The sequence below is a fragment of the Dreissena polymorpha genome, chromosome 15 (genome assembly GCF_020536995.1).
Source record: "Dreissena polymorpha isolate Duluth1 chromosome 15, UMN_Dpol_1.0, whole genome shotgun sequence".
Classification (NCBI taxonomy): domain Eukaryota; kingdom Metazoa; phylum Mollusca; class Bivalvia; order Myida; family Dreissenidae; genus Dreissena; species Dreissena polymorpha.
Window position 1 is genome coordinate 4,571,901 of NC_068369.1, and position 13,239 is coordinate 4,585,139.

At 38.4% G+C, this 13,239-nt stretch overlaps 1 protein-coding gene across 2 annotated transcripts; it reads right to left on the reverse strand.

Moving 5' to 3' along the window:
- Positions 1-261: 261 nt before the first annotated feature.
- LOC127859875 (HCLS1-binding protein 3-like) lies at positions 262-11,817 on the reverse strand. 2 transcript variants are annotated; one of them, XM_052397452.1, is made up of 8 exons: positions 11,671-11,817; positions 4,915-5,077; positions 3,777-3,984; positions 3,008-3,125; positions 2,754-2,860; positions 2,197-2,347; positions 1,172-1,341; positions 262-1,004 (listed from the first exon to the last, which is right to left on the reverse strand). In XM_052397452.1, the coding sequence occupies exons 1-8, from the start codon at positions 11,697-11,699 to the stop codon at positions 622-624; spliced, it is 1,329 nt and encodes a 442-aa protein (XP_052253412.1). In that variant the 5' UTR covers positions 11,700-11,817; the 3' UTR covers positions 262-621. The 2 variants fall into 2 exon arrangements, with proteins under 2 accessions (XP_052253412.1, XP_052253413.1); XM_052397453.1 differs by having other exon boundaries at positions 11,676-11,796.
- Between the last annotated feature and the right edge of the window lie 1,422 nt (positions 11,818-13,239).

A 13,239-nucleotide genomic window follows, 5' to 3' on the forward strand; every position in this document is an offset into this window, starting at 1 on the left:
ATCTAGTTAAATCTATAACTGGTTGACATAAGGGTTGTACAACTTCTTAACTGTAAAAAAACTGCGATGCTATCATAATGTAACTCAAAAAGGAGAAACATTCCTGTAATTTTGCATTTTTCAGCGTTCTTCCATTTTGTGGGTCTAACAAACATGAATGGTTCTGTAGACGAGACAATACTGGCATTTTAAGATTTAAAAAAGTTTGGCTAAATGTGAATGAAAAAAAAACACTAAATAATAAATATTAATAAACTTAAATCGACTTAACATCTGTATATTATTATAACAGTTACAATTCTCACTAACGCACACAAACAACTGATAAAATGGACTTTGAAATAACAGGAATTATGTATGGCAACACATAACTTCCCATCGTTGCATAATGTTTTGCAGAAAATCATACTGCCCTTGTGTTGTCGTAAACTAATGTTCTATTTGCACTCCCTTGTGTTTTTATTATCAGCATTATGAGAACTTAAAATTATTTAGTTTTTTATTCTGAATCGATAGCAGTAATTTCTGAAATCCATGATTAAAAAAACTCAACATGATCTGCAGTAGGAATCACAGCTTCAGAGTAAGCACAGAGCCATGAATAGCTTTCAATATTGCTATCTAGGAAAACAAGTCCAAGTCATCATCAGTATTGGCATTGGCCTCAATATACTTCATTATAGAATCTTCTGTAAGAGTCTCTATGGCAACAGTATCCTGAGTGTTGTCCGGCACAGGCTCTGACTCAGATTTGGAAGGTTTTGGCTTCAATGCAGGCTTCTGCGGTAAACCTGGTTTTTCAGCCAAATCAGGCTTTTTACTTGTCACAGGTTTTTGTCCAATCGCAGGTTTAGGTTTCATCTGCGGCTTTAGATTTGATTGGTCTGTTTTGGTAGAAAGGTTTTCAGTGGTTGTAATGATTGTCTCACTTGATTGGTCTTTGCCTGTCCTTTTTGCAGGAATGCTGGGCTTTTGTTTCAGTGCTGGTTTAGGTTTTAAAGGAACTATAATACAAAATAAAACCATTTAAATTATTGCTTATATAATTTCACACTAAATAAGAAATTTAAATTAATTTGCAAGTAAAAACTTTGCCAATTGACATAAAACCAGATTGACTTGCATGGTATCATTCACATTTCTCCCAAACTATATATTACACTGCACAAACCTTCAGTGCTATCAACAGCTTCTCTGCTCGCAAGGAGTTCAGGGTTATGTTCATGGGAATGCTCAACTGTGTCAGGGTAAGGTGTAGTCTCTGCTTCAGCTTCATCTGTCTTATCGTCACTTGTCAGTTTCATGTTCATGATCTCGTCTATGTCATTGTCATCATCAGACCTGAAAATAGCACCATTTTATAGTCATGGTTACTTAGGCTCGATTGGTCATTGTCGGCTCGGGTACTACTTAAATGTACACTGGTACTTTTAAGTATACCAAATTGTACCCCGGGTACGCAAAAGATCTTAACACTTACCCGGCCAATTAAGACTGTACCCGAGTTTTATTCCTGCTCGAAAATCTGTATTGTAAAACGCATTACGGAATACGAAAAACAACTTCTTTAAACAAAACCTGCCTCAACATGCTTTCATAGCAATAGTTTTGATCATGTTAAGGCCCTTTTACAGAAAATTGACATAAATATAAACATTAATAATTTGAAAATAAAATAGTCGACATCGACCAATTTAGCGTTAGAATTATTGAGTACGTTTTGGTATATTTTCCGTACCCGGGGTACATTTAAGTATACTAAGTAGTACCCAGGGTACATTTAAGTAGTACCCGAGCCGACAATGACCAATTGAGCGTTACTTAGACATGTAAGCAAGTGCATTCACCAATATATATATATCAATATTGTGATATCATCACTAACTTATTTTTTTTACAGGTTTTCACACTTATGATTAATATCATCACCATTATTGTCATCTCTGTCATCATAGTACTGTGTAATGCAATCTTCAAACCCAATATATATATATATATACCAAATTTTAATAGTTGGCAGATATTTAAAGTTCTAACTAAAAAAAGCGTACTTTTTAAAAACAATATTGGGAATAAAATGTTATATTATTTGGTAAATTAATAAATGTAAACAAAATAACTAATCAAAATTGAAGAAACAATCGTCAACAAATCTGCAGCATTTAATTACAACTTGTAAAGCTTAATGTAACAGACCCAAAGAGGTCCGCCGCTTCTCCCTGATCCTCTGCGTGTGAAACCATGGTTACGGCACCCTCGGACTTTGCCCCAGTGACAAAGAGTTCCTCATGTTCGCCTTCATGTAGAGCTCCCTCTAGGTCGAGGTCTTCAAATATTTTGGTGCTCACTTTGTGGAACATAAAGTAAATTATCCACTTATAACGTGAATTAAAAGATCAAAAATATTGTATGAGTCTCGCTGTGGGTAAACGGGGCTAAATACATGTTCGTAAAGTGTCGTCCCAGATTAGCCCGTGCAGTGCGCACAGGCCAATCAGGGATGACTCTTTTCGCTTTATGGTGGTTTTTTTGTTTGTTAAAAGAGAGTCTCTAATTAGCGAAAATCCAGTTTATGAGGAAATTGTACTCCCTCACTAGCCTGTGCGGACTGCGATGGCAATTCTGAGACGACACTTTACGAACATACATTACCTAGAAACCCGTTTTCCCAGAGCGAGGCTCACATCTTTTCTTTTTAAGACTACTGCAATAAATGACATAATCTCCATATCATACAACTATTGTTAAATTACCATTAGTTTTAAAAGACAGTTCTTTTGTCCCAAACAAATTCTCCTCTTCTTCCTCCTCCTCCTCTTCCCACACATCACCTGTACCTGTGCCAGTGTCAAATAGGTCACTAAAATGTAGGAATATTAAAGGACATTAGTTTATATAGTCCTCAGAAAGAGAAAGAAAGGTAATTAATACGTTCACGATCGGATGGTATTTTTTCACTCGTGCAGGCTACTTAAGTTCTATATCAAGGTACGATAAAGTAACTGACGGGGCTTCATCATTTGTCTCCTCCTCTCCCAGTACATTGGTTGTGTCACCAGTTGTCTCCCCTCCCTCCACCTCCCGATCGGACACCGTCAGGGTTTTTATTCTTGAACTGCTCGCTCCTGAATTATATAGATAATCCAAAGTACTCACATTGCGACTTGAATAATAATAAATATTACTGACCATTTATTTAAAAAAAGCTTTATTGAGAAATATCACGTGTTCAATAAATGTTTCAAATAGTGAAGATGTATTAAAAAATATTGATAATTTCAAAGTGAAATGACGCAAATGTTTAGACGTTTTAAGGTTATTATACACAAGGAAGTACACAGTTTAAATAGTAAACGAATTGCAGAAATTTAAGTTTTTAATTGATAACCGATTTTTATCTCCATCCTTATGAAAAAACTTACGATACTCGTGACATCGAAATCTACCAATATCCTCTATATTTTTCAAATTGTTAGTAATGAAAATTAAAAAAAGGTCTAACTGCAATTAAAAATAGCTTTAAAACCAACATTCTCATTTATCAGTCTCCATCCTTATGAAAGGCATATTCATAGATAAATTGTATACTAAAAAATACGCTTACAGGCACCGGCCATAGTCCGTTTTATTTTCTCCGCACCTGGGTACTTTGCAGTATACTTAAGAGTACGCGGGATACTTTTGAGTAGAATCTGAGCCGACACTGACCAATCGAGCCCTAATATGATCAAGAATATTTATGAGACAAGAAAAAACAACATATCCAATGAACCAACCGAGGAATGCTAGCACCATCGGATCTGAGCAAATCTTCGGTGTGCAAGCCAGAAACTTCACAAAGTGGTCTAGATTGTTCCGGCGTTCCTTAGCAACAGAATCGTTCATCTTCAGTACCTTCTTCGGTAGTGTTGGCAACACCGTGCCACTGAACTTGGTATTCAGCTTTGTATGCAGTTCCTCGAAGTCTTGAATTTTCTTCATCACCTGATAAACATAATGCATTTTCGTGTGTTAGATTATATGTATTTAAAAATACATGAGTTTTTTCGCGCCTGCTGCTGCATTATGTGGCGCCGCAGGATTGGTCTTAGCACCAAATATTGGGTCGAATACTGACTCAAAGCTGAATTTTCCAGATATTTGTTTTTTTTATTGACAGTATTATTTTATGTTTATTGTGGAATAGTGTGTGTGGGGGAAGGGAGAAGCCAGAGTACCCGGAGGAAACCCAATTTGTCCGTAGTGGTGATCACCAGTGTGTGTGGGGGAAGGGAGAAGCCAGAGTACCCGGAGGAAACCCAATTTGTCCGTAGTGGTGATCACCAGTGTGTGTGGGGGAAGGGAGAAGCCAGAGTACCCGGAGGAAACCCAATTTGTCCGTAGTGGTGATCACCAGTGTGTGTGGGGGAAGGGAGAAGCCAGAGTACCCGGAGGAAACCCAATTTGTCCGTAGTGGTGATCACCAGTGTGTGTGGGGGAAGGGAGAAGCCAGAGTACCCGGAGGAAACCCAATTTGTCCGTAGTGGTGACAAACGCGCAAACCAACAACAGCCGCCTATCTGTGATTAGTATGGTACTACTTTATGGTTGGAACACCGTAAAGAAATAAGCCCGACCGACAGTTAATGTTTACTTATCGAAACAAGGAAACAAAGGTCTGCCTCTAAGTAAGGATTTATTCACATCTTAATCAGCCTTTCATAGATTTCAGATATAAATCATATCAAGATCTTAGATTAAATACATTTTACATTTAATGCAACTTGCTCCCTGGTATGCGTCCTGTTAATTTCCTTTTTGTGCCACAAACATAAAACAACATATATGTACAATAGCGAACTTAATATAGAGAAATTCATAAGGTTAAGATTCTACCGAAACAAAATGTGTACTCTTTTTTTACTCAACACATACTGTAAACTGGACGTTATCTGTGTCTTTTTGTTTTGGAGACTTGAAGCAAGGAAGGTTCGTCACGACCATCATCTGGTATAGGTAGTTGCTGCCAACCATTGCCTTCGTCTCTGTATATGATGTCACTGACAGGTCAATCCCTGTGTCCGTGTTCCTGACGGACCTGCGAATAAAAAGACATTGGCAAACAAAACATGATTCTCTCCTTGAAATTCAAAAGACTGTTTCCATATGTGTGACGGCCACAGTCACAATGGCTGGCTTTTACACTAGCACTTGAGTTGTCCACGTATGAGCACATCGTTTGGTTTGTAATTTGGCATTACACTACTCCGTGTCTGTTCTTCGATGGCTACACCTAAAGACTACTAAAAAGAAAAGCAGATCTCCACGTCTGATTGTTTAGTTCAACAGTAGTTAAGTTCAATTAAACGTAAGTGTTTAAAACACGCATTCTATTTCTGATCGTTACACCGACGGGTTACCTAAACCAAGCAGTGTCGTTGTCCATGTCAGATTATTAGTTGGATAATTCTCCACGTAATATCATAGGATCCATAGGCGATCAAACGTGAATAAGAAATTTAAGTATCCAACAAATTTTGCCATATGCAATCGAAATAGAAGTATTAATGAAGTATTTCGATTTTTTATGAGGTTCTTCAACGCCTAACATGTTTTTGAGCATGGGCCAAGAGAGTGTTTAAACACTCCTACCCATTTAACGTGCATGACTAACGAAAGTTGGTAAGAATTTCTAATTTTATATGCAATTTCAATATATTTAGTTTATACTGAAAAAAAATGCATATGGGTGTTTTCTTGTGCTGTTGGGGATGCCGAAGTACCCGGAGGAAACCCCACCTGTCTGGTATGGTGACCAGCAACGAAACTCACGTGCGACAGGAGCTAAGATCGAACCCGGGTCGCCTAGATGAGAAGCGCGTGCATCAACCACTGCGTTAATCAGAAAGCCAACCGGACGAGAAGAACTATATATAATTTGTCTAAATAGCCTGCCAGTATGGCCTTAGTAAATGTGCTATTTAAAACAACAACACTGGTGTATACATTAATTATAAAGTATTGCCATTCGTTTTTCAGATCACACAACGGTTTTATATTGTTAAGTGTTAAGCTACGGTCTACAATGCCCTAAATATCTTGCACGACGGTAACATTACATTGACGGAACGACAACTCTGCTGGGAAAAGTGTTCTGTCCCTTTAAAATATTGAAAGGAAAATCCTTTAGTGTTGTAGCTCGTACAAGCACGTTATAAATGGCCAATTACGGGTTTAAAGACAACAAGACCATGCTACTCAGAAAGCGTTCATTACCAAAAACTCTTAGTCGTACAAAACACCACAGGTTACATTCAACTATTCATTTACACACAACACTACATTCCTCCCCACCTTTAAAGAAAAACTGCATAAAGTTAAATTAAACAAATTACTGAGCAACATTTTAAAAGAATAAGTAATCAAAGTAATTTGTTTCAATGTCCATGTAAATAAAACACAAAACTTCACAGTCCTTATAGATTAATCAAATCTCCACTCTCATAATAACTCTGATAAAAGTTTCTTTACTTAAACATATCAAGGAAATCTAAAGTTTCACACAATTGTTCAAAGCATAAGTATTTATGTGGGAGGTAAGTCATAATGGTAATAATAAACAACTCACATTCAACATACACTCATGGTTCAGGCATATAATCAAAGATTACTTGACTAGACAATAAACATTAGCAGCCATATGCTTAATGGGAAATCCTTTTGATACTTTGTTTAATTATTATACAACAATATAATGTTATTAACTTAATCCTAATGTCTTAAGTTTAATAGCTTGTCATTGCCTATAAATGATCATGGCGTAAAATGATTATTATTTTACATTGATAAAACAATCATTTAACAATGTTAACAATTTAAACAAAAATTAAACTTATATCAAAACTTCCAATGGTTTTTCAAATACCATGATCTTGAATAAAACAGACACTGCTAACCTATGTCAGTTCAAAATCACAGAGTCTCTTAGGCATTCCTGCTGCTCTAGGTGGATTTCTGCGCAAGGGAACAGGAGTCATTGTAGGAGACAAATCAGATTGACTCGAACCAAGGTCAGGTAACTGAGGGACTGGACATTCAACAATGCTTTCAGGTTCACCCTCAGGATCAGGATCAGGATCAGGAATACTAGCATTAACAGGTCTGAAATGTGAGGAATTGCGAGTAATGGTATGACCATTCCTATCAGCGATAACCATGCTTCCACGTCTCTCTTTGACTGTGTAAGGGTCAGGGTTATATGGAGGTGTAAGTTTGTCAACCTTACGCTGTTTGACCAGCACCTGGTCACCTGCTATCAATGTACACGGACTTGTGTGACGTCTGCTGTCTGCATACTGTTTCATCTTTTGCTTACTGTTTGCATCATTTATCGCCAAACGAGTAGAGACAGAAACAGGATAGACAGGCTTTGAGATTTCAGGTAGTCCCATACTCATCTTTCTCCCAACAAGGGCTTCAAAGGGGGATATCTGAGTGGATGCATGGGGAGTTGCTCTATAGTGCATGAGAAAATCATGAAGTTCATCTCTCCAATCACGGTTCGCAGCAACTGCAGCCCTAACAAACTTGTTAAGTGTGGCCATAAACCTTTCTACAGTTCCGTTGGCCTCAGGCCAAAGAGGAGTAATTCTTCGGTGTTTGAACCCACAGGTAGAAGCAAACTCTGCAAATTCCTGTCCCTGAAATGGAGGACCATTGTCTGACTTCAGGACAGAGGGAAATCCTTGTCGAGCAAAGATAGACTTCAATCTAGGTACAACAACTCTGGCAGCTGTCGAATAAACAATCTCCACTTCTGGGAACCGGCTGTGTTCATCCATTACAACAAGCAAGTATTGGCCAGATGGGAAAGGACCTGCAAAGTCAACAGCAACTTCTTCCCATGGCTTAGAAGGAAGCTTTGTAGGACAGATAGGTTCTCGTTTGTTTGGACCGGGATATGAAGCCTGACATGGGATACAAGATCTAACCGCATCCTCAACCATCTTATCAATGCCGGGGAACCACACCTTCTCCCTAACTAGTTGCTTTGTCTTAACCATGCCTTGGTGGGTATGGTGAGCAATTTCGACAACATGCTGCTGCAAGGAAGTGGGAACAACAATGCGGTGGTCACGCAAAATAACACCATCTACTATCGAAAACTCATCTCGAAACCTGACAAAGGACGTACAATCGGAGTGAGACCAGTTGCCGGACTGAATGGCTGTCATAACTTTCTGCAGTGTAGCATCCTCTCTGGTTGCGGTTTGAATCTCCTGTAAGGACATAGCTTTCGGTACTGCCTTCTGGACAATGAAAGCAACATGAGCCTCAGCTGCATTATCACGTTTTGGCTTCGTGAATGGGTGCCTGCTCATATAGTCAGCAGGATTCAGGTCATCTTTACCTGGACGATACTCGAGTGTGAACTGATACGGCATCAACCGAAGACGCCATCTCTCAATGCGCGCAGAAGCAGGTTTACGACTGTTCACAAGACCTAGAAGGGGTTTGTGATCTGTGATCACCTTGAATTCAGAAGCAAAGAGATACAGATGGAAGTGCTCAACACCATAAACAACAGCTAACATCTCACGATCTGTTTGTGAATATCGCTGTTCCACGTCTGTGAGTGCACGGCTTCCGTAACATATAACTCTACCTTCCTGAGTGAGAATCGCTCCGACTCCAACAGGGGATGCATCAACAAGAACCTCAGTTGACTTGTTCTGGTCAAAGTAAGCCATCACCTTAGTACTAGACAGAGCAGATCGCAAACTATCAAAAGCATTTTGGGCATCACTTGACCAATCCCAAGGAACATCTTGCCTAGTGAGACGTCTGAGTGGCTCAGTCATGGTTGCCTAGTGAGGTATGTATCGAGAAACATACTGCGTCATGCCAAGGAAAGATCTTACTTCAGCTGGGTTTTGAGGAGCTGAGTGACCTACAATAGCCTTAATTTTTTCTGGATCAGCCGAAACACCTGTATCGCTGAAAACATGGCCAAAGAAAGAGATTTTGTTTACAGAAAAGACACATTTATCTCTGTTGAGTTTGGCACCACATCTGTTCAGTCGCTCCAATGTAAGGCTAAGTGCTCGATCATGATCTGACTGAGATTTACCATGAATAATGATGTCGTCTGCCAAGTTCTTTGCACCAGGGATGTCAGCAAGGAGGTCTGCAACCGTCTTCTGGAAAATTTCAGATGCAGCATTCACACCAAACAATAGACGTTTGTAGCGCCGTAAACCAACATGAGTGACAAAAGTAGTGATGTACCTGCTGGACTCATCAAGTTCAAGTTGGTGATATGCGTTGGACAGATCAAGTTTGCTGAATACTGTAGAACTATTCAAATCTGACATAAGTTCTTCCACAGTTGGCATAGGGTGTTTCTCCCTAGAGATAGCCTTGTTAGCCTCACGCATGTCAATGCAAACACGAACACCTTTTGACTTTTTGGGGACAACTACAACGGGGCTTACCCAGGGTGTGGGACCTGAAATAGGCTCAATAACATCAAGGTCTTCAAGACGCTTGAGTTCAGCCTCAACATCTTTGCGTACATGGAATGGAATTCGCCTATGACGCTGTGTCACTGGGGGAACATCATGATCAATGTGCAGTTTCACAGAGATGCCCTCTATCTTGCCCATCTTGCCATCAAACAGAGAAGGGTACTGATCTGGAATAGAACTTGAAGCTGCAAACGAAGAAAATGCAAACTGAACAATATCCAGAGCTTGAGCAGTTTTGGCCCCAAGGAGACAGCTGGACTGCCCAGAGTCAGTGTTACCTACAACATACATGTCAGCAGTAACTGTTTTACCCTTATAATTGATGGTTGTTCTAAAATAACCCTTAACATCTAAAGGTTGAGATGCACCGTATGCAAAAATCAATGGTACAGGCTGTTGAAGAGAAGGTTTGCTGCCCATGTTATTGTAAATATTTTCATTCATTATATTTACACTAGAACCAGTATCAATCAAAAATTTAACATCACTGTTAAAAATATTAACACAAACAGAGGGTATGCTAGAATTTGTACAACAAAGGTTAAATACAGATTCATCACTAGAACTATTTTGTGTAGCTTCTGAAGTACTGGCTTCTGTATAGTTCACATGTTGTAATCTTGATCTGCAAACTGTTTGAAAATGATTTAATTTGCCACAATGATGACACTTCTTCCCAAATGCCGGACATTTCCGGTCTACATGTTTGCCACCACAGTTACGATCCATTTCTGGTCTACATGTTTGCCACCACAGTTACGACAGTCAGTGCCAGTTCTTGATGCCTGGGATGGGTTGTTGTAGGAACCACGACCTCGTGAAGATACACTACGACCACTCGAAGACACACCACGACCACGCGAAGACACACCACGACCACGCGAAGATACACCACGACCACGCGAACCACCAGGGATAGTGTGGATAGCGTTAGCGTTAGCTGCTTGCCGTCCCTCCATGTCAGACGCTCTAACCTCGGAAACCTCCAATGCGCGAGCCTCTTCAATAAGTCTGTCAAGAGTAAAGTTATCTCGCAGAGCTCGACGTCTGATGCGTGTAGACGTGCATCCTTGTATAACTTGGTTAAGGATCTCAGTGTCCTTGTTGTGAAATTCACATGTCGCTGCAAGGGTTCTTAGCCTTGTGTAAAAGGTGTCGATCGACTCACCAGATTCTTGTTTCGACTGCCTAAACTTATAGATTTCGTAGGTAAGATTCTGTTTCGGAGTGAAATAGTTTTTGAATGAGGAACACAATTTTCCATATTCGTCAGGGGTTTCTATGTTATCACCGTTTTCATTCTGTACAGTTTTAGTAGAACCTACCCCTTTTTGTTCATCAGTGAACGAGTCATATATGTCGAAACACTCTTCGCCACAGTAATGCAGAAGGAGAGCCTTTTTGCGCTTGTCAATATCAATGTCCAGTGCACAGATTAAATTGTCTAATTTTTCCGTCCACTTACGCCACCGTACGCCGGCTGAATTTGACGAAGAATTTGACGTGTCGCCGCTGTCATGGATGTTGAACGAAGGAAATGGAGGAAGGTTGGCCATCCTCGTCGCCAGTTTAGTGTTGTAGCTCGTACAAGCACGTTATAAATGGCCAATTACGGGTTTAAAGACAACAAGACCATGCTACTCAGAAAGCGTTCATTACCAAAAACTCTTAGTCGTACAAAACACCACAGGTTACATTCAACTATTCATTTACACACAACACTACAAATCCAGAGCAACATTATCATTTATATAGGGTGGTTTATCCGTCTTCTTTCCGCCTGTCTTTGATCTACATCACGAAAAAGCTAGCAAATATAGAGACCAAGTCTGAAACTAAAATAAACCATATTAACGCAAATTAATAAATTTATAAATATTAATTTACGTGTCAGACTATCAACGCGAGATCCACTGTAGATTTCCTAATGATTTGCTGTTCACATGGTGTTCACTAACGTGAATGTATTTATGATGACAGCTGTTCGTAAGTACACAATTGAATGTTACATACCGGTAGTTCAGATTTATCCGAAATGTCCTCAGTCGTACGACTCGTAATTGATTACAGAAAAACTACACATGTAACATAGCATTTGTCTTCTTTATTACAAGCACACAAATTTGTACATGCAATTATAGTACATGTGTAGGTATTCACTTACCTTACCGTCGCTGTAGCAGCAGAACTCATATTGTGCCCTTAAAATGAAACCAAATGTATGTTTGTAAACAATTTTTACACGCCCACCTTCTACTTTCGTTTTGTAATGAGGAACCAAACTCAAAAACTCAACGCAGAGTTGTCGTTCCATGCTCTCACATACAAATGTAACCGTCGTGTAAAAGATGGGGAGAACATGCGTTACAATACATGTGGGGTTATGTGTAGCGATACGCAAAAGGGTTATTTCTTTGCACATGTGTCATAGAATTCAATAAACGAATGTTTAATAAGAATTTAAAAAAAACAAGGATTCTCAAACAAGTTCCTAATATTTTTACCCAATTTATTCCTAGCCATTTATTTTATTTGCATATTTTTTTTTACACAAATATACATGATAAACATTTTATCAATTGTTCATAATTAGCTCATAGTGTAACTAACCATATGTTTACACAGTACCTAGACAGACCAGAAAGGAACTACTCACCTAAATCTTGTAATTCAACATGCGTTTTTTCAAATACACAGACAGGGAGCATTTTGACTGGGACAATAGCGGGAGTTGTACACCCCCTTTATTGAAAACATGTAAGTATTTGGAATAGTCTGGTAGCAAGAAAAAACGCAGAATAAAACAATCTGTATATGCCGTGAGATTCGAATACAAGTCCTTTTATGGTAAAAGCGAACGCTATTCCAATACACCACGTTCACGAACGTCTGATGTGCAGTAGTGTTTTGACCGTATCTTAAATTTATTTTAAAAGAAGATTTCCATGTTTTGGAAAATCGTCAAAATTAAAAAAAAAATTAAGATCTGCACATTTTCGTGTTCACTGCAAAAACAAGAAACGGCGGTAGGAAATATAAAAAAAAATCATATTAGGGTTTTGTCAGCATCTCATGAACATGTGATTTATGGCCACAACAACTGTTCCCCAGAACAATTTTAACAATTATATTCATAAATGTAATGCCCGATTTTACACAACAATTTAAAAAAAAAACATCCCATATTTTATTATCTAAAATGTGAACAGGTCCCTTTCGACTCATACATTGTCAAATATCTGCCGTCGACATGAGTATTATTTATTTCGGATATCAGGTTATCGCAATAAGACAATGCATAGTTAAATATGAACGATGGTTTTGAGGAATGCAAGTTATTCAATATGTAATTCATGCTTTTTTGATCAGAAAAGCGAGTGCATTTGATTGAAACTTGAAAAGAAAGAGACATATTTAGATCATTTTTCTTGTTTTTACCACTTTGCTATATAACACAGATAATAAATTTGAAAACAAAAATAAGGCTCTATACATATTGAATGTAAATCGTTTTGAAGACTTAACTCAGAAATGAAAAAATACTATTAATAATATTTAAAACACAATTAAAAATTCTGATAAGAATTTGAAAAATATTGTTGACGCAAAGCTATTGTTATACTGAGGATAAATTAATTAGTTATTTATAATGACGATTGTGTGTTAACTACATTGAAAGCATATCGAGCGTTGTATTTTCAAAATTGCTGATAAGTTCGAAAGCACATAATAA

Coding starts and splice junctions, on each gene's coding strand:
- LOC127859875 (XM_052397452.1), bottom strand. CDS start 11,699: ATGAGTTCTGCTGCTACAGCGACGGTAAG. Junction 3,126..3,776: donor GATGGTGCTAGCATTCCTCG/GTTGGTTCATTG, acceptor TATATAATTCAG/GAGCGAGCAGTTCAAGAATA. Junction 2,348..2,753: donor ACTGTCTTTTAAAACTAATG/GTAATTTAACAA, acceptor TGTTCCACAAAG/TGAGCACCAAAATATTTGAA.